Here is a 27,180-nt window from a genome sequence, read left to right on the forward strand (position 1 = left end):
TATCAGTGTACTCAGTATTAAATAATTATCGCATTTCAACCAAAGGAAAAATTTCAAGTCATGATACGATTAGTACAATTTAGCTTATTATGCATGTTGGGAAGAGCCTTAAGCGTAGGTTAGGTCGGCCTCATCATTCATGTAATTAGTTACACACTATTTTCATCATTACTAATTACTGTTTTTGTCATAATGATTTACCTTAATTATTTTATAAGTGGCATGATTGTATAGTTATTTTTAACGTCGATATACATAGAACGTAAATTAAACTATATATAATCACTTATTTTGCAATTACGGATATTTAGAAATCAAACCTAAGTTAGATCTAATGTATGTCATTGCTATCAAACTATTAATCAACGCAGAGTTGCAGACTAACCTAGATTTACTTTTTATCCAAAATGTGTTCAATCGATATACTTTTTGAATCGTACAAATGCTCAGTAGGTATTAATTCTAGTTTACGTGTCATGATGAAAGAAACAACAAATTTATACAGAGGCATTTATAGAGGCAAATTGATCAAAATTTTAAATTTATGAGTTTTCATAATGATTTTAAGTTAATGTGATAATAAGGTTCATAGTTAAATACATATAGATATTTAGTGAATATTATATATATATATATGTGTGTGCAAAAATTATTAGGTTTTTTTGACAATCCGCACATTAAATTCTGAATCCGTCATTGACCGTTTATAAATTCGACCTAAAGAGAAAAGAAAAATTGCTAGGAAGATGACTAAAGTTCGTTTTCGTGTTTTTGTCCGTGCCTCCTAATCAAGCACTCAGAAGTATGTTTTGTGTTTAGTTCGTTATTACTGTTTTTTTTATCTTATATATTAAATGTCTTAACTAATTTTGGAAATAGATAATAATCATGTTTCACACAAGGTCAAGAGGATACCTAATATCTCCCATTCAAATTAAATGAACCTCCTAATTAATAATTTCAAGTTGGTTGATACTCTACTAAATTTAGGTCTTAGACCTAACTCATATCTCAAACGCTAACTGAAAGAGAACAGAATTGTTTAAGCTTTATAAGTAATCCACACATCTCATTAATTACCGACATAGACTTTTATCCCTACTCTAATACTATGTAAAATTAGGTCTTGCGCCTAACTCACAACCCAAAAGCTAACTGAAGGGAAAGAGAATTAATTGTCAAGGCCTAATAATAAGTCAACATATCTCATTAACCATCACTGTGAGATTTTTGTCATTATTCAACACCCACTTCACGTCCCGTGCTTAAATTTAGTGTGTGGACAATTTTAATTTCGGAGGCCCAACATTAAGTGAAATGGGTCTAGCTCTGATACAATGTAAAATTAAGTTTTAGACCCAACTCACACCCAAAAAAGTAGCTCAAAATGAGATGGATAAAAAGCTACTTTGGAGGAGGGAGTTACTCTGTTAATAAACCTAATTCTGATGCCATTTAAATTAGGCCTTAAACCCAACTCACACCCCCAAAGCAAGCTCATATGGAGTAGGATTATCTTATCCTTATAATGAATCCACCCAATTTATTAATCACCGTTATGGGACACTTGTAATTTTTTAACAACACTATTAATGAATCATTTTAAATGATTATTTTTCTTTTTCCTAGAATTAAATAGTTGTTTTGAAGACAGGAGTAAAATAAGTTAGATGATCTAGCATACGTAAAAGAATAAGATTCTAATGGTCAACTTTTTTTTCTCTTCTTCTTCTTCCTATTTTTCAGCATCCGATGTTTCATTATCAGTATTGGAGTTAATTAATCATAGTTGCATCACGTAAGACTTATTTAGGAGAATAAAACTCTCTACTAGTACCTTCTACATAATCAACAATTCGAAAAATCTTTAAAAAAGTTATAAAGAAATCTTATTCATCTCATCACAACTCTTGTCGGTTTGATGGTCAATTTGATTACATTTAAACCATAGTGCTCCTTGAGCATTAGAGGATATAATAAATTGCAAAATCAACTTATTTAAAAAACAATAAGATATTTTAGAACAGATAGGACCAAGCATCACAACACTTTTGTAAGTATTGTTTACATCAAAACTTCATTACTAATCTAATATATAAATAATTTACAATGTAATAAAGGTATGTTCTACCAAAAAAAATGAGGGAGAACTTATCCAGAGCAAAACTATATCATTTTAATTAAATCATCCACTTAGACTTTCACAGTTGATGATGTTTTTGAAGGAGGGGTGGACGTTTTCAAAACTAAATAAAATAAAATAATTATATTGCATCTTAAAGAGATGGAAAATGACTAATTAGAAACTCTCATTGAAGTTTAGTTTTAAGTCACAAAATTAATTGAGCGGTCTCTCAAATAACGAGCGATAAGCGGTATGAGAAAATTTGTAAGAAAACTCATGTTTATTTGGAATACGAATCTAGGAAGTGATAAATATTTGATAGAAAGAAAAATTACGATAATCAGACGTAGATAAATCAAAAATTACATTGAGAAAAGTGATTTGAAATTACCCAAATCCCCAAAATTCAATATATGCTAACATAAATATTGAAATTAATGATCCATAAAAGTAGTCGAGCTAGTGAGATTAACCCAAATGATTGTATATGTATAAGCGAAAAAAATTCAAAATTTATAATTTACATAACAAAACATATTATTTTCACTAGAATAAAATGAGTCGGAGTAGATAATGTTATCTTACTCGTGTTGTATCACTTTTCATAGTTGTTATTTATTTGGTTGATGTTGGAAATAGTAAATAATAATTAATTTGCGCAACGTAAATTAGAAAGCCTAAGCTAGTATTGATCATGAATGTTGTATCATATTTTAAAATTTTATCTTCAAATTTGACCAAAGATTTTGAGTCATACTTTAAAAAATTTCTTCAAATACATGTTGGACAAAAGATTTTGAATCAGATTATGAAAATTTGTCTTTGAAAAATATTGAAATTTCAAAAAGATTTTGGGAAAAAAATTAGGTTTTAGGCTTAACTTACACCCAAAAAGTTAGTTCAAGGAGAGGATGATAAAAAGCTACTTTGGAGGAGGGGGTTATTTTGTTACTAAACTTGATTCTGATACTCTGTTGGTCTTAGGCCTAACTCACACCCCAAAGCAACCTCAAAGGGAGAAGGATTGTTTTATCCTTATAAGTAGTCCATCCATTTTATTAATCACCGGCGTGGGACTTTTGTTATTTTTTAACAACACTATTAATAAATCATATTATATGATTCTCTTTCTTTTCCATGGAATTAAATAACATATATATGCTCTGTGTTTGGTTAATATAATAAAAAAAGATTAGGACGTGGTCATAGTCATGATTATGCGACTAACAATCCAGATATGTATTTGGTTAGTTCCAACTTCTTAGCAAATATTCGAATAAGATGAAAATAACAAAACTGCCCATTAAATAATCTGGTTAAATGTAAGTTAACAATGTATATAAGCATACTGTATAACAATATAAAAGCATGCAAATTGCCAACGGTGTGTTTTGTAGGTGGGAAAATATTTTTAAATTGTTTCATATTTAGTGGTTGAAATTTTTGAAAAAACATTATTTTTTTTGATAAATAAGTTCCTTGTGAAAATAGAAAAAACAAGTTTAATAAGTTTACCCATCCTCCTGCAATACACCTTATCCCACCAGGCTTTACAATAATTTTGACCTGATAATATTTTTTTGTTTTTTTACCAAATACTAAGATATTCACTTATTTTCTCGAAAAACTTTTTGAAAATATCATTTTACGCATAAAACATTTCCCTCTTAAAAAATTAAAACCCCTTTGTACTAAACATACCAAAAGAGTCTTCACTATTATTTCCTAGAGTATCCATGCCATGGAACTGAAATAATTTTACGTCGGAAAAAAATTGCATGGAACATTCCACTAAAACGATATCTTAATTCGAAATTTCAATTTTTAATTAATATTTTATCAAATTAAAATAGGACAAACAAAATAAAGTAATTATATTGGTGCCATTAGGGCATTTACACAAATGAATCCTTTCAAGGTTACTCTTTAAATTATGTACCTTATTAGCTTAATTAGTAGTTTAAATTTTATCCCAAAAAAACATCTAATTACTTTTAACTGCACCATATTGGACTAAAGAATGACAAAATTATATATATATAAATAATATCAATATTATTGAAATAAGATTTTGAGTGAATAATTCATATGTATTAGATGTAACAATTATGCCATATTTAACTTTTCTTGTCCTTCACATATAAAATATGTGATCAATTGAGACAAAAATTAATGATATTTACTACTTAAATGATTATGCATTTGATTTGGGTAGAATGATTATAAATTGACTTGACTTAGGATTTGCGTATAATGATTATGAATTGACTTGAGTTAGGATTTGCGTATAATCCGAATTTAATCAGGTCATTGTCATTGATTTTTTTGTTTATTTAATTGTTTTAGACCAAGAATATATCAAGACATTGCAAAGGGGGAAGCTCAAGTTCTTTAGAGCGTCTAGATTTGATTTAGAGTAGGTGATAATTTATGTGTATTCAAATTATGCATGTATGCATGTGTGCTGCTTTGTAGTATTATTTGTGCAATGCATGTGAATAAAATCAAAAGGCATGTGAAATGACATCATGTTGACAATCTCATGCAATAAATTAACTTGTTTATTTACTTATGATTTCTAGTGTGGTTATTCAATATGATTGTGATTGTACGTGTTGTTTTGTGATTGATGGTTGATTCAGGTACCACGCTCAGTACAAATATTTGTATAGTTATCTCTGATAACACGCCGCTACACGATACTAACTATTGACTCGGATACCACGCTTGGTATGATTTATTAATGGTTGGCTCGCACCGGTACACTAACAGTTTGTGTGTGGGTTCTATGAGAGGATTGGGTATATACACCGTGTGATTATGTGGGACATGTTTCATTCATTGATTGTTCAGGATATTAACACACACACACACACATAATCCTATAAGTACACTGTGGTTGTATATTAATACTGCACTTTCTCTTTTCTTGTTGAGTACAAGGTATATTCATGTGGCTGATGCGAGATCTTAGTTAAGGGACGCTTGACATTCGAATCCAAGGGTGAGCTGCTCTTCCAGGCTGCCACGAGTTTATTTTCCTCTATTTGTCCACCACTTCAGACTTAGATATCTTCTTAGACTTTTAGGCTATTAATTCTCGTTTGGGGTTGCATCCCCTCGCAAATAATTTTTGACAATTACTTAATTTTATGAGAACTCAAGTTTTTGTTGATTTAGATTGTTTTACTCTTATTAATGGCATGATTGCGTGTTTTTAAGTTGGGTCAGAAGTTGGTTCATTCATCTAGGAATAGTGTCATTTACGGAGGATTAGAATCGTGACACGAAGATCAACCTAAAATTACATTGAGGATAATAGTATGAAATTACCAAAATCCTCAAAATTCAATATATGCTAACGTATTGAAATTAATGATTCGTAAAAGTGGTTGAACTAGGTGAGATTAACCCAAATGTTTGCATATGTTTAAGCGCAAAATTTTAAAAAATTATAATTTAGTTAAAAACACATTATTTTCACTTGAATAAAATGCATCCGAGTAGAACATGTTATCTTACTCGTGTTGTATCATTTTTCATAATTTTTGTTTATTTGGTTGACGTTGAAAATAGTAAATAATATTTACACAACGTAAACTAGAAAGTCTAAGCTAGCGTTGACCATGAATTTTAGATCATATTTTCTAAGCTATCACTGACCATGAATTTTGGATCATATTTTAAAATTTTATCCTCAAATATATGTTTGGCCAAAAATTTTGGATCATATTTTTTTTTCCAAATATATGTTTGATCAAAGATTTTAAATTAGATTGTGAAAAATTATCTTAAAAATTTTCAAATTTCACAAAGATTTTGGGAGAAATTTCACTGCCATTCCAAAAAAAATATTTTTATTCCAAACAGTACTTCAACTTTCAAAAATCACAACTGTAAAACTCAAATTTTCTAGTATCAAATTTGAACTTCAAAATCTATGTCCTGGAACCAAATAAAAAGCAATTTTTTGTAGATTGATAAAAATAAATTTAAAATTGAGGAAAGTGATCTCAAATTACCCAAAACTCTCAAGAGTAGACACATTTATTAAAGAATATAAATAAATAATTCGCACGGGTGAACGACTCAAACTAGTGAGATCAATCAAACTATTCATTCATGTACTTATAAGCATAAGATTAAAAAAAACATAATTTTACCCTAAAAATATACTATTATTTTTTTGCTAAAATAAAATGAATCTGAATAAAACACATGAATGAATAATATTTTTGTACAAACGGCTCAAACTAATGAGATCAATCCAATTATTCATACACATCGTATAAGCATAAGACTAAATCTAATTCACCCTAAAAATATACTATTATTTTTTTTGCTAGAATAAATAACTAATACTCCTATCACTATATGACAAATTCTAAATTCTAAATTCTACGTCGAAAAATATCTAGTGGAAGAAGACAATTTTTTCTGAAATAAAGGGAATATATATTACACATGGTATAAGATTTAGGACTTGGGGTAAAATTTAAAAAGAGAAGTTAAAACATGTATAGTTAAGGCGCTATTTGAATAATTTCATTCAAAAAAACGGTCCAAAAATTCAAAAAAGTTCAAAAACGAAGCGGGTCATTTTGGGTTTTTTCCTTGCATGCATGAAATAAACACACACACTTTTTTGAATTTTGAAAACAGCTCCCCAGCGCTCCATATATGCCCGCGCCTTCACCATTTTTTCACTTCCCCCCTCTCTCTCTCTCTCTATACATATATATATTCTCTCTCTAGAATTAGCTTAAATCTGAGCATCTTCTTCACCGGAGAAAGACTGAAACTTCACTGAACTCTTCATAGTAAGCTTCTCTTTTCTTGATTCTATGGGTTATCGATTTAGTTTATCAATGTGGTTATTCAAAGATATAATCTTTTTTTGTTTCAAGAACATACATTTCGTGTTGGTATTTGTGAATCTGATGAAATTCCTGTTAATTATTCATTATCAATGAATTTCTTTACATAGTTCATCGTTAATTTCTGCTCTTAATAAGCTTAAATCTGAGCATCTTCTTTATCGCAAGAAGCCAAAAACTACACTTAAGTTTTCTCTTTTCTTGATTTTATGGTTCATCGATCTAGTTTGTCAATGTGCAGCTATTCAAAGATTTAATCCTTTTGTTTCATGAACATGCATTTCTTTATTGGTGTTCAGTAATCTGATGAAATTCCTGTTAATTATTCGTTATCGATGAATTTATTTACATGGGTCATCCTTAATTTCTGCGCTCCCCTAACCCCCAGCTGGATTTAGTAGATTTAAGCTTTGGGCAGTTGATGCAGGTGCATTTGCTGTTTTAATTTTTAGATGAGATATATATATGCTTATGTTAAATCTGCATCTATGGCTGAAAAAGACAAATGGGTGCATTGGTCTAGTTAAAATTCTGGAATTATCTTCTTCTTCTTAAAGTTTGAATTTATAGATGTATATGTTGTGTTAATGAAGTTTCATCTAACCCTTTATTAATGAATCTGTGTCTATTGGCTAATGTTGTATATGCGTTCCAATGTAGTCATTTCTATATAATCATGGATTTGTTTTAGCATATGCCGTTTCAGTCCTTGTTTCATTTCAGTTATGCCGTGTAGTCTGTAGATCTTTGTTCTGCCTTATTCATCAAGGATTTTGCTAAAAATGACAACTTTTTTTTTAACCATATCCGGGAAGGATGAGAACCTTAGCTTTCTTATAAGACTTGAGCAATCTTTTTCTTTTGGTTAGCTTTTGGGGTGCGAGTTAGATCCAAGACCTAATATGACAGTCGGATAACGATGATAATGTTTGTTTGATTTTTATGTTCATGATTTTTTTTAACAAATGAAATTTCTAAACCTTCCTTAATCAATATATGCTTAAAATTTTGATGTTCTTTTTTTCTTCTGTCATGATTTGTAACTGACCATAACCTGTTTGACGTCTCTACCCAGAAAAATGGACTCTTTGCCTGATGCCATTGTCCCTTGCATCTTAGTCCACGTAACCAATGCAAAAGATGTGGCTTCTGCTTCTTGTGTATCAAAGAGATGGAAGGAGTCAATTCCTTATCTTAACAAGCTTGTCTTCACTCGTAATGTTTTTGATGACGTTAAGAAGTCCTCTCCTGATGACATTATTGAGCACATGGTTTCATCAATTAGTCAATTGGAAGAACTTGTTGTATACTGTCCTTTTAGTGGTTCTGGCCTAGCTTCATGGCTTTCATTGGCAGGACATTCTCTTCGGAAGCTTGAGCTAAAGATGGACGACAACCTCATTGATACGAATTCTTGCTCCAGGAAGTTGGACAGTATCGGAGCAGCAACGAATTTGGAGTCATTGAAACTTTGGGGTGTGAATATGACTCGTGGCCCAAAATGGCACACTTTCTATAAGCTTAGAAATCTTGAAATAGTTGGTGCAGTAACGGATGACTCTAACCTGCATGCTGCATTAATGGCTTGCCCCAATTTGAGTAACCTGTTGCTCCTTGGTTGTGAGGGACTGACAGATGTCTTTATTGAGCTTCCTCAGCTGGAGGTATGCAATCTTGATTTCAATGGCTTAGGTAACTGCTGCCTCACTGTCAATTCTCCAAAACTTCAACATCTGGAAGTGCAAGGCTGTAGTCGGATCAGAGTCCTTGAGACTCAATTACTCAGAAACCTTACCATTTCTAATACTTCAGGTACTGAAATTTCCATTTCTAATACTACTATTTTAGTGCTCTACTTGCAAACAGCATCATAATCAGCCAACTTTGATTGTAGGACGGGTTATCGCTCTAGATTTTGGAAAGCTTGTGGCACTTGAGTCATTGGAGATGAGAGGAGTTCAATGGTGTTGGAATGCTATAAACAAAATGCTTCAATTGGCTAGTGAAGTCAAGCATCTCTTTATGAAGGTGGAATTCACCGGGGATTCTGATGCTCTTCAGCCATTTCCTGAGATTGATATTGTTGATTTCTTTAACAGTCATCCCAAGCTAATAAAATTTGACATCCATGGTGCCATGTTTGCTGCTCTTTGCCAGAGAAACAGCTTGAGAAATGTGAGTCTCATTGCTCAACGGTTCCTCATGGTGCACTTAATGTTTGTTTAGCTAGTTTATGACATTTGAAATCTTGGATGTTTGCAGGTGGACTCCAGATTTGTGATCCCTTGCCTTGAGGAGGTTATAGTCACTGTGAGGTCTCCACTGAATGCTGAACAAAAGATGAGTACTCTAGAGTCTCTAATCAACTATGGAAAGAAACTGAGGAAGATGAGAATAAGAATTCTTCAGATGAAGAGCAGCCATAGCAGCACAGATGATTTTTTTGAGGATATTTGCAAATTCTCTCACATGCATCGCAGGATCGCTTCAATTGAATAAAAAAGGGCAGCCCAGTGCACAAGTCATCCTGCGTTAACAGGGTCCTTGGAAGGGAAGCACCCCACTGATCCAATTGAATAATGATTGGCTTTTCTCCCTCTGCCTCTTGCATTCTTTTCATGGGAGGAGGGATCCTTGTTCTCTTTGATTTGAATAGGAACATTCTTGGACCATTTCCTTCAAAGTTCCTAGACATTTTGTACTTAGATGTTTGTACCTTTTAAATTTTATAGCCAGATTTGGAGCTCAGACGTTTTGAATTTACGCCAGATTAGAGGCTTAAACTCTTAATTACTTTGAGGAAATCATATATGAGTTTCTTTGGTTTTAGATGAAATGCTTGCTTTTTTGGAAATTGAGATGCTTAGTTTTCAATTTTTGGTATGTCATTGCAAAAACTTCTATTTTGGTACATTGAGAAGGAGTTTACTATGATTAGTGCAGTGAGATTTGTGGAACTAATTTATGGGTCTTGAGTATCCAATCAATTAATCTTACAAAATGGAACCTTAAGCGGAAATAAAAGAGGTGGTTATGGGATGCCACTTAATTGAGAGCTTCCCTCGCCCCCTCTTTCTTACCGTGTTAAAATATTATTATATTTTAAAATTGTCTTGCAAGCATTTTTCTATTGATAAATTCTTTTTCGAAAGCAAAATGATAATTTCTTCTATGAGATGTTTAGCTTCAATCAATCTTAATGACAAAATCATCGAAGATTATCACCTGGTGATGTATATTTTTTTTACAAATAGTCTAATACAATGTCTGATTATCATATTTTTAATAATTACTACCTCCTTAACTTATGGGAAAATTTATGTGGAGTATTATTTTATGATAATATAATATGAAATAAAAATGTATGCATGAGTAATGTACTTGATTAAGAACACATAAATTAATAAAAATACCCTCGAATTATAAGGATAAACAAATTTGTTAACCCATAGACGAAGTACTTTAAATGTTATTACAAATCCTTTTGAACTAGATAAGATAGTTATACAAGTGGAGTTAGTTATTACCTAAAAAGATAAAGCGGATAACGTACTATTAAAAGGTAATTGCACACCATATAAATTCTTTACACTATCGATATATATTAAGTAAATTACACACCACATGGTAACATGACCACCCCTACCAATAGCTCCTAGTTGTTATAGAAGCAATTTCAACCATAGAGGGATAAATTGTGACAAGGAATACGTCATGAATGAGCAAGAGCCATAGAGAGAATATTGCTGCTTCAATAAGCACAACTGTACAGCAATGTCCACTCAAGTGAAGAACAAAAGAAAGGGCAGACAAGTAGCAGAAAGTAACTCAAGTGTACACTCAAATCTAAAGCATGAAACCTTTGCCTTCATTATCTGATACAGTGAAGAATTCTGTGTTTCATAAAAAGTGCCAAATGATGCTAGTACTAAGATTTTATCTGCCATCTAGAATGTGATTTCAAAATCTAAATTAGCTTCTTCTTTTGGAAATATCGCTTAAGATACAAAATTTGTAAAACCGCGGCCAGGACGCAGACTCCCAATGAAGCAAGACTAAAGCTAGCCACCCGCGTATTAGTTATTTCACTAACCGACCGCATCTCTGCTTCTCTGAAAGGACAAAAAGAAGACGGTATTATAAAGGTGAAAGAACAAGAGCAAGTAAGTAAACCAAAAGCATTGCATCTATAAGCATATTTAAAAAAGTACCTGCTCTTTAAGTAAATCAAATTTTCATGAATGGCCTCCACAGCTCCCTCGAGCTTTCTCAGCTCAAGTTCAATACCCTATTAGAGGCAGAAATTTGAGTTAAATTTCTAGAGCTTCCAGAAAAGATCTATTAATCAACTTATCAGGAAAAGAAAGGTAAAGAATAGCCAAAGTATGATCCTTCACCGATGTATCAATTGTACAGAAGGAGATAACAACAACAAAACCAAAGCTTAAACAAGTTACAATACAAGCTTTTGTCAAAATTTTCTAGTGCTAAACTAAACTGTCATGCTTCTGGACGAGTCATTGAGTTCCACTTCCAACACGAAATGTAGCTTCCACAGAGCCACTCCTCCACCCTCACAAGAAGGAGAACATTCATCTGTCCAACCACTTACCAACTCCAGAAAACAATAAGCAAAGACACACAAAGGAATTAATGAACTCAAACCTCAGCATAAAGTCATGAATTAACCTTATATGCTCAGGACCACCATGTATTAATGGTTCATAAACAAATGGGTCTTCTACCAAGACAAAGTGTTCAAAAGCACATAGACGGCAGTCCGGTAAACAAGGCTCGTGTTTTAAGCAAGGTCCGGAAAGGACCAGACCACGTCGGGATTGTGGAGAAGGATAAATAAAAAAACAAACAACATAATTTATCTTGGCTGTTCAATTGACTGTGAGAGTATAAATCAGATTACTTATTCCCTATTAACTATCTTACTCAAAGTAAGAATCATCCTTGTACTCCCTCTGTCCAATTTCATATGAAAATATATGATTGGGCACAATATTTATGAATCTAACTTTGACTTATGTACTAAATTAGTAAATAGTATTAGTGGAGAAAATATTAAATTCAAACAGAATGTTTGTGATTGAGAAATATCACTTAAAAAAGTTCAAATTTGAATAGTTTAAATGGAATTTATGTTCTTTGAATTTGTTAAATTTGTATGACATGATATTAAATGGAATTGTGTCAAACAATTAGGACGTCCTAAAATATGGATTCCATATAGATTAGGCCAATACTTTTTTTCCCTTCAAACTGTGGACAATAAGAGATTTTACTAATTGACGCTCTCTCCCTACCTCTACATGATTTCAAATCTAAGTGACGTCGATGAAATTGACATCCCTCTTTAAAGAACTCTAGATTCATGTATACCATCATAAAACTATGGCCTTATTGACTCATTAGTAAAACATGCTTCAAATTCATAGATTTTAGTCCCCCTTTGGCCCTTGAGGGTCATACTTTCTTCAAATTAGCGCGCTTTGGTTTCAGACAATTATGTTACAAACAAAGATCAAAATCTGAAAGGAAAAAAAATCAGGTCCCACCTCTATCTTCTCCTTTCTGGCAACTGATTCCCAATCCTTGGCAGCAATTCCGGTTTTCCAGTCAAGGCCAACATTTAAGCTCTTACCTCCTGGATTATGACCATCTTCAACCCAAAAACAAGCTAGATAGTTTCCAGCCTCAGTTGTTGTGAAGGCAAACTGACCATGTGTCGTGTTCTCCTTGTGATGAAGAGTGTTACCAAATGGAGAGGAGACCTGCACAAGTAATATTGTAATAACATGCCATAAGATTCATTAAAATAGCAGAAATGAAGAAATATGATAAATCAGACACAAAATTTCCCGTAAATTTGTACAGATGTTCTAGCCAACAAAAGGACGATAAACTATTTCAGTAAAACCAAGTAAAGAAACTTGAATCTCAAGAAAACACTAGCCATTCCACCTAAAGTTTAAAATGCCTCCCAATGTGTGTGTGTGAGAGAGAGCCCTTCAGGGGACAAGCCCATCCACTGTAATGTTTGTTATCGATTAAGCGGGCAATCAGGGATATACAAACAAAATACACTACCCAGCTAATGAGTTGATGCTTTGTATCATTGGACCTGTCTAGACTTTAGTAGTACAATAGAACAAGAAGGTGAAGTAGTAGAGAAACATAAACAACTAAACTAAGAATACTATAATCATAAAGCGTTTAAGCTGTTCTATGCAGTCAAAGACAATGTTGGGACAAAAGTTATTTGAATACAACCATCTATTTACTTAGTTATGGGATTGCAGGGTAGTTTAAGGTGTGACTATGGAAATATTTGCAGGCTTGGCAAGGAATCTCTCCCATAATGCCAACTTACACATACATTTTCCTCCACTTTCTCCATGCAAATATATCCTCCTTCCCGCTCCTCGTAGTACACAGTAAGCCAATAAAAACACTGCATGAACGTGACACAAGGTGCTAGGAAAAGAAATATACGTAGTGGTTGTCTTTTGCCAAAAGCCTGAAGACTTAATCTGCCTACAGTATGGCTTTGAAAATCTGTATCCTTGTCATCAGATAACTTAAGAGACTCAACTTTGACAATTTAACTATTTACTTCACTACTCTATAAAGTAAAGCAGGATTCCTATTCTATGAACTAGAAGAAGGAATTTATACTGTATTTGTATCAATAAAGATGATAAGTTTTTTAATTCTTTGAAGGAACAAAGAACATATCTGCATCAAATAAGTAAAGTCCACACCTTATATATACTAACTAATCACACTCCTATCAATAACCTTCAGCAACTTGGCGTCCACTTCTCAAATAAGTTTGAATTACACTAAAGCCTCCTAAACTTAGACAGTCTTAACAAGTTTGAATTACACTAAAGCCTCCTAAACTTAGACAGTCTAACTTTAAATCTCCCTGGACTAGAATTTTGTAACAGATAACAACCTAATAGCATGCACAATTTTATTTGCTGTGAGTTTCACCTAAAATGATTAACGTAACTGATTTAAAGAGCTTTCCGTACATTATGGAGAATTGGGATATTTTAGTATTTTCTAATGGTCTACTTTATAGATAGAGGTATATGTTACATGTAACAAGATTCAAATTATAACTGTATCAAATATTACCTGGTCAAGTTAAGAGAAGTTTATGCAGTTCACTCTCAACAACTATTTAGATGTCACTTATGCTCACTTTTCCGTACTGGTATCCAACCACACAGCAAGCTTTAAGGAAGGAGGTCGCAGACATGTTTTGTGAAATGTGGGAGCCTGCTTAAGGAAATGTTGCATAAAACTGGTGTGTGTGTGTGGGGGGGGGGGGGAGGGGGTATGTAAAATCAGGGAGCGACAGCTTCACCCTTGGAACTCATGATGCCAATTGACACATCTTCAATCTTACAACCTTTAAGATTGATGTAGAATCTACAGCCTAAGCTCATATTATCATGTGAACAGCTAAACCACAAGGCTACAATAAAAATTCAGCTAGAAATTGAACTAAGCTTATAGGGTGAAATAACTAGCAGTGCCAAGTACAACAGACATTGCTTTCCATTTCAGCAAATTGAATCTTATGATGATGCAGAAGCAAGAGCAGAACCAACATCAATTTCAGGGGAATCATATCATTGGCCAAAGCCAAATATAAGTGTCTGATCCACCTGGGCATCAAATTCCTTGTTATGGAGCCTATCTAATACGGTAATACCTATTGTATGTGAGGCACCAACATAAACAGAAGCATACTGCATAATTCATGGGAGAAAATCTCGAAAAGATGTAACCATTGGGTGTTGGTCCAAAAATTAGCAACTGGTCATAACAAATGTCTAGTCATCCGAGTGCCACATGTGCTAGCTATATCACATTGTATGGTAGGGTTACTAGCACACTTTTCATAAGACTGAGTTTGATGTCAAAGTAATTATATGATACATCTTGGGCCTCTACTCTGGACCAGAGACATTCTATAAAATTTTCTTCACAATGCTTCTATACACGGGACTTCATTTTTACTTATTAGACTTTTAGTAGACTAGGTGCTTTACTGCTTAATCTTGTAGAACTAATAATTCCGCTTATTCAAGGTCTCACCTGAAACCCCATTTTCACTGCTTCAGAATTGATATTTGTCATAATTAGATCATTATTCATCAGACAATATCTTGAATGTACCTTATAGAAATCTATCACATAATATACCACAACATCTGCATATGTTTCCTTTATTTTTTCACATTAACTTAGTTTAGAGAACGAATTCTACTATTGATAAGTGGAATAGGTTAAACAGAAGTTCAAGCAATCTGACGTCTTTATGCTACACCTCAACAAGCTGAGTAAAACTGTTAACATTGGATTCTTCACAGATTCATTTCTGTCGGTCCTTTTTATTGTACTTATGAACAATACAGACCTAAAACATTATCCAAATCTAACGGACTATAATGCCTACTGGAATGAATTCTCTGGAGTTAAAAGTAAGATCGTCAAATCAACCAAATAATCCTCTTGACAACTTGGCAAAGACCTAAAACATAACCCAAATCATAACTAATTTGCAAACACTAGTCTATCAACTGGGTCTATGCACTTATAAATTGCCAAAGTAAATAACACTAGCACACTTGACTCAAAAAAACAATCTTTCCCAAAAATCCCAAACATCTCATTATTCCAGCTGATTAAAAAGGAATTAGTTTAAACCATACTCCAACCTAACACATCTAAATTTCTATCATGCCTAATTACCAACAACAACAACACAACAAACCTAGTGTAATTACAAAAATGCGGTCCGGGGAGGGTAGTATGTACCAGACTTACCCCTACCTTGAACGGTAGGGAGGTTGTTTCCAAAAGACCTCTCAAGGAAAAACATTTCAAAGAAGATCATGCCTAATTATCCTTTAAGCAAATCAAATCAAATCACAGATTCATACACACAAACAAGAATGGAAGTACGCAAGACTATTCATTCCCTATCTTAAACTAAAACTAATAAAACCCAGGTTCGAATTCCATCTACAAACACCCTCTACCTAAGATTTGGTGGGCAAATTGACCCGGTCCTTGTTCTTGGGGCTGCTAACTAATACAAACTGAAAAATAAAAAAGATTAAAAAAATAATTAAAAATTAGGAGTATGGGGGTACCTTGACGGAAAGGGTGGGGTTGGGATGGTTATGATCATCGGGTAGGGCATAGTAATCAGCCAAAACGACGACGTTGTTGTGAAGTTCTTCAGAAACACACTTAGTTCCAATGGGCGGCACAGTCAACCATATAGCTTGTCCCTTGTGCAATAAACAGAGTACCATCAAGAATACCCATCTGCTCATGTCACCCATCATTCCCTTTTACTTCAGAATTTTGACTGACAGAGCTTTGGGATCTTCAAAAATGGAATCTTGGAAAATCGGAGAAGGAGATCGATCTTCTCGTATTTTGTAATTTCCCAATTAATTAATACACTCTCTATTTTGGACGAACATATGCGGTCATGATAAGCCCATTGGGCCTTATTTACTTATACCAAATTCTTTGGTTTTAACCATTTTATGCTAATTTTTTGAAAAATTAACCTAAATAGTTGTATACCCAACTAATTAAATATAAATAACCGACGAATCACGAATGCATAATATATATATAATTTATATATATAATCAAATATAATAAGTGTATAATTTATGTATATCATCTAAAAAAATAAAATAATAAATTTGTCCAGCAATTTGTGTAAAGATCCCCTAATTATTTACTTAACATTTAATTATTTAAAAAATTGGAAAAGATAAAAATTATTAACCTCAATATATGACCATTCAATTGTTTAAACTAAAATCGTCGAAGAGTGTATAATTTATATATAATATTTGGGCTGGGCGTTTGGTCGGTTTAGTTTTTCGATTTTTGATTTGTGAAAATGTTAATCCAAATCAAATTAAAATAAGTTTGATTTTCACAATTTTGGTTCGATTTTCGGTTTGTGAGATTAGTTGAAAAAATTCACCTCATCCAGTCCTTCATATGAATTTTTCGAAAAATATATCATTATTGGTATATTTCAATCACAAAGATAAAAATGTAACAGACACACGCACAACAAATATTCACACAAGGAAAAGAGTAAAATAAATACAAGCAAAAACAATTTTTATTCAAAATATATATAAAGAGATTCAGTGGATTGCAATGAGAATATATATAAAGAAATTCAGTGCACACACAACCCTCCCATAGACTACAGCCTATGACTTTAGGCAAGAGGATTCAAGTCTCTACTGTGGAGAGTATATAAATAAATTTTGATTTTCCGGCTAACCGAATTATAATAGCTAAAAATCAAAAATTGAACTAAATAACTGAATTTTTAAAATTTAAAACCGAATCCAACCGAACAAATCAAAAAACCAAACCGAAATTTTAAAAAAAAATCGATTCGGTAGATTTTTTTGGTTTGAGCCATATTATGCCCAGCTCTATACAATATGTATAGTCTATATATATCTCCTTAAAAAAAAGTAAATGGTAAATTCAACCATAAAAAAAAAGTAAACGGTAAATTCAACCATAAATTTATAAGGGAAATTTACGCAGTATGACAAATCTTAATACTATATTATGCGTTTAGGGTATAATTTAAAATAATTATGGCTCGCAGCAAACATAATTATCTATTTACGCGGTATGACAAATCTCGCATGCCAGATATACAAATATATATGTATATCAATTACCATTATACAATTTTTCTGACAAATATACATATACAATTCGCCTCTCGCTCGTCTCTCTCCTCCCTCTCTCGATATCGCTCATCTCTCTCCTCCCTCTCTCGATCTCGCTCGCCTCTCTCCTCCTCTCTCTCAATCTCGCTTGTCAGATATACAAATACATATGTATACCAGTTATATATATACAATTTTTTGGTAAATATACATATACAATTCGACAGATATACATATGAACCATAGCAAACATAAATTTGTCATTATAAATAATTAGTGAAACCATATCATATAGAGTTATTATGCTTAAAAGATTTGTCATATATGAAATTTTCCCATTTTATAATTCCTAAAAATTATAGGTCAAGATAATAACATCTGAAGGTCAACCAATAATTCTTAGCTAGGTTACGGATGCATGTTTTCACAAGTTCAAATATTATTTACCTAATTAATAAGAATGATCAAGAAGTCTGTCAAGTTTACCTTTATATTTAAAATATTTATTGTGCAATTTGGGGCATTAATACTTCATATTTAATTTGATATATAGAACTTCAAGTTTGAAAACCAAGTTTGAGGAGCATATAATATATTAGGTGAATTAAAGCTTTTCGCTCATAAAATTGCTGCTTTATTTTTCAAGTAAAATTTATCTATATATCTATACTATATATTAAAAGCATGAAGGTCTTTAATCGTCTTTTCACAATTTTTCTTTAATTATTATAACATCATTTTAATGATATTAAATATTGACTATAATAAACATAATAAAAATTAAATGGAGAAGAGTTTCTTTTCTACCCAAAGAATCTTTTTCCATTTAAAATAGTCTTGATCGAAATTTTATTTTAAAAATATTTCAATTATAATTAATAAGTTAGGATGTGAAAAATTACCATAATAGTTAGATATAAATATAATGTTGTTACAACTAAAGCTCGTTTATAATTGTAGTTCCGACCAAATAAACTATAATGAAAGTAATTATATAATATTTTATGGATATATTTGAAATTGTCCAAGTGATATTACAATTTCACTTATTTTAACCATATGTTCCGTAATAGAAGGTAAAGAATATTGTTATATATTTTGTAATTGCCTAGAATATATATCTATAAGTTATTTAATGTTGGCATGAATTATAAATGTCGAGAAGAGTTTGGAATTGAGTTCCAGTTGGACTCTCCAAGGTCATACACACATTTTACATGGACTAAAGGACATTTTACTATCTATATAAAGAAATACATTCCCTCATTGACATGCAAGAAATATGGTTCTACATGTAGTTTTTATTTCTTTTTAATTTTCATATGATTTTTTGCTTGTAATTTTAATATGATTAAATTGCCTTTCATATTGATAATCTCTTGTTTCTCTTTCCGTTGAAAAAAATGGAGACAACAAACATGTTGCCTCTAAATGAAGTTGCCAAAAAGATAAATCAAGGGTTTATATCTTTCTTTTTTCCGTTCTTTCTTTGTTTAATTGTGATTTATTTTGATTATGTTATTTAACTACATTTTGATATACAATTCATTAGTATTATAGTTGAATCTTTAATTAAACTTGTTTGTTGGATACGAAATGTAAGGTTATAATTAAGTGGTTAATGGTGAATTTTCTTTTGAGTAATAATTTGCACACGGTGTGTTTGATATCATAATTATCTTGTCTACGTTTTTGTTAAATTGAGAATTAGTGCAACTTTTGGTTTACTTTTTGTAAACTTTCCGTAATTCTTCTAATTAATCCATTTAAAATAACTTTTTTTTGTTTCCGTTTATTATGCCTTTTTCCCGATTTTGGAGTCAACAACTTTAGGGTTTCAAATCCTCTAAAGCAATTTTATTTTTAATCTTCAGTTAGTGCTATCATTAAGGGATTTTAGTAAAATATAATGTGATTCTCAAATTTCTATTATACAATAATTGTGACAGGTACAATTTCAACTAAGAAAGCAATAGAAATTGTGATATATTTGCGTAAATACATGGTAAAAGATATATCTGAAAAATTAAGGACTCCTAAAATATATAGGAGGAACCCTCATAAAACAAATATATAGAAATAAATTAAATTTGTTAAAGAACAACATACTTAAAATTAAAGAGAAACATATCTTTAAATACATATTTATATCTTAAAGAGTTAGGTTTTTTTTATAAAGTTATTTATTTAATAATATAACATACATACAATATCTTTTATATATATATATATATATATATATATATATATATATATATATATATATATATATATATATATATTGTGATACTGATTAGTAAAATTTCTGACTTATATTTGAGAATGTATGATTATAGAAATCACATGCTAAAAATAAAATGCATTGCATATTTTATAAAAAAAAAGGGTACCGCATCCACAGTTAGAGAGTTGCCTCGCCCTTGTATGTTAGAAGATATTAAATACAATTATTGTGTCGGTATAATAATATTCATTTTTCATCATTCAAACAAATATTTCATATATTTTAAAATCAGTTACTATTTTTTAATAATTTTTTCTTTTTATATATATTTTTTACTAATTAACGCAATGCACACGTGTAAAACATGTACTCTGTGATGAGAACTACATAGACAATCTTTCTAAACTTTTAGGTTTTTTTTAATTTAACATCTAAATTAGAGATCCAACTAATTGAACACCTCATGCTTTCGGTAATCATGTGTTTATAATTAAGACATATATAGTAATACTTCAATTAATATATTGCTTACAAGAAAATATGAACAGATTTTGTAACAGTAAACTCAACTAAAAGAATCTTTTCAAAATTAAGAAATGATAAAATGTTATTTAAGAGGATCAACAATGTCTCAAGAATAATAAAATTTAGCATCTCAAAAACACTGAACAAGATAGGCCACTAGCTAGCTCCACCAATATTGAGCTACACCTAACTAATACTAGTACTGCCCTCCCTCATTTTTAACCAAGGTCAGGTCTCGGGTTGGTGCCCTGAATATGGAGTCACCTTTGGTAAGAAGCATTCTATCCACTTTTCAGTGTAAATTCAAATTAGTCGATCCCCAAAGCGAGTATCGGACAGCGGATGAAAAACCGAAAAAAACAAAACTAGTACTGCCTATCTCAAGGAGGTTCTCTCTACTTCCAAATAAAAATTTGCACTGTGTTGCTGCTTAAGTACCATTATTATGTTGTTTTAAAATCAGTTCAAGAAAATATTAGCAGTATTACATGTAATTATGGGTGTTTACACTACTTATTACTGTATATAATTTAAATTCTAACTCCAATTAATTGCACTGGATGATGCTGTACATGTGTGGGAAATTAGGATCACATTGGAATTTGGATGATGCTTTAGGATCAGAGACATTGATGATGTTGTACATGTGAGGGAAATGAGGATCACTTTGAAAACCAATTGGATGATGTTGTACGTGTGTGGGAGATTAGGATCCGAAACGATTTGGTTACGTGACTTTCTCCTACGGTTCAAAAAAAGAATTGCATCTCAACATCTCAAGTTCGATCCGTAGATATGGACTTGCTTTTGATAGGGAGCGTATTCCCCACTTTCCAATGAGAAATCCGGATTATTCGGACCTAAAGTGGGTACCAAACGCCTATGGAAAACAAAAAATTAAAAACTAGTATTGACTATCTCAAGACAGGACTTTGGTAATTCACTATAAATATTTGGATGGGACACATAATTGCTACTGCACAGATAGGCTACATTACTTTCTTGTTGAATATCGGTATCTAACTGAAAATCCAGGTGATTTTGTATGTGTAAATGCAATACTTTTAGTTTTCCAGTACAATTTCCCTGCAATACATGTATTTGCAACCTGAGAATATATGATGTACAAATATTTACAGTATGAATTTAGTCGTGTTAATTTCCTTCATCTCTAGCTCACATTCTTCATCAATGGAATCGTGCTGCATCGAGGAATTTCTCGAGGGCAAGACCATTTTCATCACTGGTGCAACGGGCTACCTAGCAAAAAGTATTTTCCCTGTCTCTCCTTTAGGTTGCACTAATAGTGCTTTGTGAATAATATTAGTATTGCTACTGCTTCTATTGTAAATTCTTGTAGTTCTCTCCAAGAAGATACTCAGATTCCAACCAAATGTGAAGAAGCTCTACTTGCTAATGAGAGCTCCATATTCAAATTCAGCTAAACAACACTTCAACAAAGAGATATATACTACCAAACCCCCCCTGCTCCAGCAGATTAGACTACCCGTCCGTAGTCATGCATTACCAAATGAGAATTCAAGATTATCAGAGTTCACTGCGCAATATGATGTTTAAGTGCAGGTTATAAAAACTGATCTGTTTGGAGTTCTGAGGGAGAAGTTGGGCGCCAACCTACATGGCTTTCTGGAAGACGAGGTTTTCCCAGTTGCAGGGGATATAGCTTGCGATAGTTTGGGGATAAATTCTGAGCTGAAAGATGAGATGTGCAGAGAAATAGGCATAATTGTAAACTCAGCTGCAACAACTAGATTTGATGAAAGGTAGATATAGGATGAAATTCTTTTTCCTTAATTAGAACGAAAAGGTTAATTCCATATTTTTGCAGATATGATACTGCAATAAGCACCAATGTATTGGGTGCCATGCATGTTCTCAAATTTGCCAAGCAGTGTTCAAAACTTATGATGCTTCTCCATGTAAGCACAGGTCAGCTCCATCATATATATACGTGCTTAACCAAATTTCATTATCATGTGACTTCTTTGAGGGTATTAACTTTAGCACAAGGACTGGTTATTTTCAGCCTATGTTTGTGGGGAAAAGGAAGGATTGATACTAGAGAAGCCATTGAGCTATGGTGAGACGCTTAATGGAAGCTCTCATTTAGAGATAGACGTGGAGAAAAAGTTGGTAGAGGCGGCACTAAAGGACCTTCAAGATAGGAATGCCAGAGAAAAAGAAGTTACATTAGCCATGAGAGCTCTAGGTATTGAGAGGTAAAATGATTCATAAAATCAATCTATATCATCAGTCATCAATCAATATATCCTCTTCTTTTATAGGGTTCATTCAAGACAAGTATGTATATATAATTCTTCAGGGCAAGGCTACATCGATGGCCGAACACATACTCATTCACAAAATCAATGGGAGAGATGCTTTTGGTACACCTCAAGGAGGATCTCCAACTCATAATTCTACAGCCAACAATTATATCGAGCACCTACAAGGAGCCATTCCCTGGATGGATTAAAGGAATGAGGTACGTAATAATTATAGTACCATTTATGCACACAAGGAAATTAAAGAAGAGTAATTCTTATTAGTAAACCAATATAATCTGCTTCTTCCTTCCCACAGAACCATGAACACGTTCATTGTTAGCTATGGTAAAGGAAAACAGGAAGATGCAATGGGTGGCAGAGAAACCATAACAGATGTGGTATGTGAGTCAGTCGTATGTATATATAGTGTATGCCTTATGTCAGCTGGTATAAATCAGTTCATCTACATACATTTTGAGTTTCTAAGTATTCACTAATTCCTTAATGTCCATTTTGTCTAGATTCCAGCAGAAATGGTTGTGAACTCAATCATTGCGGCGATGGCAGTTCATCGAAATCCATCTTCCCGTACAGCTGTTTACCATATTAGTGTTGGGCTATGACCCATGTTCCAGCCAAAGGCCCATGGCCTAATCCTATTTGTAAAAGGATTTGAATAATTCTCCTAATTTGGTTTCCAATTCTATTTGGAAAAGGATTGAAATAATTCTCCTAATTTGGTTTCCAATTCTATTTGGAAAGGAATTGGAATTATAATCCTAATTGGAGTTGGTTTTGGCTTTAGGAAAAAGTACCACTCTATAAATAGGATGATTTGAGAGAATTATGTAATTGCTCATTGGTAGTGTCTTTGAGAGACATTAGGCACATAAGAGAGGTTTTTGAGAGAGCTTTCAACAAGAGAGAAGAGAGAAGAAAAGAGTGTTTTCCGCAAGAGTTTTGTCTCTCCGATCATCAACCTTCAAACTACGTTTACCGATTCATTAACCGTTGGATCGGGCTGAAATTTTTACTGAGTGTTCCTAACATCTTAGTGTTTGATTTGAACGGTGGAGATCGGATTTGGAGGTCAGAAACATCCCAATTTAGCTCCCGAACAGTAGCTCTATTTTGGGTGATTTTCTTTCTATTACCTTTGTTGTTATAGCTATTACTTCTCCTTACTTGACAATTGTTGTGTAGCCATTTAGGAGAATATTTGTAACCCTCTTATTGTTATAGTGGAGCAATTCGGATTTTGAAGATCCCGTGGTTGTTACCTTCAATTTGAAAGGTTTTTCCACGTTAAATTTGGTGTTATTTATTTTCTCTGTTTTTGGGTTTGTGTTCTTCCGTCATAACAAGTGGTATCAGAGCTTTGGTTGTCTATCAAAGATTTTTTGATGGAGGGTAATATGAGCAAGATGGTGTGTTTAAATGGTAGTAACTACAACATATGGAAGAGCAAGATGAAAGATTTACTGTTCGTGAAAAAGATGCATCTTCCCGTTTTTTCTGCTCATAAACCCGAGAATGTGACAGATGAAAATTGGGATTTTGAGCACCAACAAGTATGTGGATATATAAGGCAATGGGTTGAAGATAATGTTCGCAACCATATTGTGAATGAGACACATGCTAGAACATTGTGGGAAAAGTTGGAGACGCTTTACGCTTCAAAAACTGGCAATAACAAGTTATTTTTGCTAAAGCAATTGATGACCTTTAAATACAAGGAGGGCAGTCCTATTCTTGATCATATAAATGATTTTCAAGGTGTTCTTGATCAGTTGTCAGGAATGAGTGTCAATTTTGATGATGAAATACAAGGGCTTTGGCTTCTTAATACTCTACCAGATTCTTGGGAAACTCTTCGAGTCTCTTTAACAAATTCTGCTCCCGGTGGTAAGGTTACTATGGAATATGCAAAAAGCGGTGTGTTGAATGAAGAAGTCAGAAGAAGATCTCAAGGCACATCCTCACATTCAGACGTTCTCTTTACAGAAGATAGAGGGAGAGGTAAAACAAGAGGTTCGAGAAGTAGAGGTAAAAGTAGAAGCAAGTCAAGATCCAGGTATCGAAATGTTTCATGTCATCATTGTGGAAAGAAAGGACATATTAAAAGATTTTGCTATCAGTTGAAGCAAGAGCTTAGAGAAGGAAAGAAAGAAGAAAATAATGGAGACAATGTTGTTGCTGTTGTCCGAGATGACCTTCTATTTGCTTGTGATAAAAACGTCATCAATTTTGTATCTCAAGATACAAGTTGGATAGTAGATTCCGGAGCTACATCGCATGTCACACCGAGGAAAGACTTCTTTTCATCTTATACTCCTGTTAATTTTGGCGTGTTAAAGATGGGTAATGCTGGTGAGGTTAAGGTGCTTGGTGTTGGCACAGTTTGTTTGAAGACCAATCTTGGTACAACGTTAGTCCTTCAGAATGTCAAGCACGCTCCAGACATTCCTTTGAATTTGATCTCTGTAGGACAACTAGATGATGATGGCTACCATAATGACTTGTTCAATGGCCAATGGAAGCTCACCAAAGGCTCATTGATTGTAGCTCGCGGAAGAAAGCATTCAAATTTATACGTGACACAAGGATCAATTCTTGGGGACTCTATAAATTTGGTAGAAAGTGAGACTTTGTCAGAATTATGGCACAAGAGACTCAGTCATATGAGCGAGAGGGGGATCACATGTTTGGCTAAGAAGAATTTGCTTGCTGGTGTGAAACAAGCAAAGGTGAAAAGATGTGTTCATTGCTTAGCTGGGAAACAGAAAAGAGTTTCTTTTCATAGTCATCCTCCTTCAAGAAAGTCTGAACTATTGGAGCTAGTACACTCTGACCTGTGTGGTCCTTTTAAAGTGAAATCAAAAGGTGGTGCACTTTACTTTGCAACTTTTATTGATGATCATTCTCGCAAGTTGTGGGTATATCCTTTAAAATCCAAAGATCAAGTACTTGATGTGTTTAAAGAGTTTCAAGCCTTATCTGAGAGACAAACAGGAAAGAAATTAAAATGTATTCGCACTGACAATGGTGGTGAGTATATTGGTCCCTTTGATAACTACTGCAAAGCTCAAGGAATTCGTCATCAGAAGACTCCTCCCAAGACGCCTCAATTGAATGGCTTAGCAGAAAGGATGAATAGAACTCTTGTTGAGAGAGTTAGATGTGTGCTTTCGGAGGCTAAACTTCCAAATTCCTTTTGGGCGGAAGCGCTTAACACTGTTGCTTATGTTATCAATTTGTCTCCCACTGTTTCTTTGGATGGTGATGTTCCAAATAGAGTTTGGTTTGCAAAGGATGTCTCCTATGATCACTTAAAAGTCTTTGGGTGTAAAGCTTGTGTGCATGTTCCAAAAGATGAGAGATCAAAACTAGACGTTAAAATGAAGCAGTGCATCTTCATTGGTTATGGTCAAGATGAGTTTGGATATCGTTTTTATGATCCGATTGATAAGAAGCTTATCAGAAGTCGTGATGCTGTATTCTTTGAAGACCAAACAATTGAAGATATTAACAAGACTGAGAAAACAGATTCTCAGATTGATGAAAGCTTCGTTGATGTTGATCTAGTTCCTAGTACTGACACATCTTTTGCACATGAAGGAATCCAAGATACAAATGTCGATGGGGATCAAGACCAGAATGATCATCAGAGTGTAGAACTTGAAGATGCTCCTAGTAATGATGTTATGATTGATCATCCACTAACTCATGTTCAAATGACTACTCCAGATGCTCCAGAAACCTCTTGTAGAAGATCTACTAGGGAGAAGCTAAAGTCAACACGTTATTCTCCTAATGAGTATATACTTTTAACTGACATGGGAGAACCTGAAGATTATGATGAAGTCATGCTAGATACTCATAGAGATAAGTGGATAGAAGCCATGAAAGATGAGATGAAGTCACTTCATGAGAATGGCACATATGAGTTAGTGGAGTTACCGAAAGGTAAGAAAGCGTTGACAAATAAATGGATCTTCAGAGTAAAGCAAGAGCAACATACATCTGCACCTAGATATAAAGCGAGGTTAGTTGTCAAAGGTTTTGGCCAGAGAAAGGGTGTTGACTTTGATGAAATTTTCTCTCCTGTTGTGAAAATGTCTTCTATTCGCATGGTTCTAGGTTTAGCTGCAAGTCTAGATTTAGAGGTTGAGCAGATGGATGTCAAGACTGCTTTTCTTCATGGTGATTTAGAAGAAGAAATTTACATGGAGCAGCCTGAAGGTTTCGTGGTTAAAGAAAAAGAAAACTATGTCTGCAAATTAAGAAAGAGCTTATACGGCTTAAAACAAGCTCCAAGGCAGTGGTACTTAAAGTTTGAATCTGTCATCGAAAATCAAGGATACAAGAAAACTTCTTC

At 33.0% G+C, this 27,180-nt stretch overlaps 3 protein-coding genes across 3 annotated transcripts; 2 read left to right on the forward strand and 1 right to left on the reverse strand.

The window, feature by feature from the left end:
• Positions 1-6,850: 6,850 nt before the first annotated feature.
• Positions 6,851-9,809, forward strand: LOC129885835 (F-box protein At1g10780). The gene is made up of 4 exons (XM_055960277.1): positions 6,851-6,945; positions 8,078-8,814; positions 8,897-9,177; positions 9,265-9,809. Exons 2-4 carry the CDS (start codon positions 8,082-8,084, stop codon positions 9,499-9,501), a joined length of 1,251 nt encoding a protein of 416 aa, XP_055816252.1. The 5' UTR covers positions 6,851-6,945; positions 8,078-8,081; the 3' UTR covers positions 9,502-9,809.
• A 1,040-nt stretch (positions 9,810-10,849) lies between these two features.
• LOC129885841 (transmembrane emp24 domain-containing protein p24delta3-like) lies at positions 10,850-16,521 on the reverse strand. The gene is made up of 4 exons (XM_055960285.1): positions 16,188-16,521; positions 12,570-12,785; positions 11,214-11,290; positions 10,850-11,114 (listed from the first exon to the last, which is right to left on the reverse strand). The coding sequence occupies exons 1-4, from the start codon at positions 16,383-16,385 to the stop codon at positions 10,970-10,972; spliced, it is 636 nt and encodes a 211-aa protein (XP_055816260.1). The 5' UTR covers positions 16,386-16,521; the 3' UTR covers positions 10,850-10,969.
• A 5,184-nt stretch (positions 16,522-21,705) lies between these two features.
• On the forward strand, positions 21,706-23,425 carry LOC129888009 (probable fatty acyl-CoA reductase 4). The gene is made up of 8 exons (XM_055963267.1): positions 21,706-21,784; positions 21,875-21,976; positions 22,097-22,298; positions 22,364-22,464; positions 22,562-22,754; positions 22,859-23,020; positions 23,119-23,200; positions 23,324-23,425. The coding sequence occupies exons 1-8, from the start codon at positions 21,706-21,708 to the stop codon at positions 23,423-23,425; spliced, it is 1,023 nt and encodes a 340-aa protein (XP_055819242.1).
• Positions 23,426-27,180: the final 3,755 nt, after the last annotated feature.

The sequence above is a fragment of the Solanum dulcamara genome, chromosome 4, assembly GCF_947179165.1.
Source record: "Solanum dulcamara chromosome 4, daSolDulc1.2, whole genome shotgun sequence".
Lineage (NCBI taxonomy): Eukaryota > Viridiplantae > Streptophyta > Magnoliopsida > Solanales > Solanaceae > Solanum > Solanum dulcamara.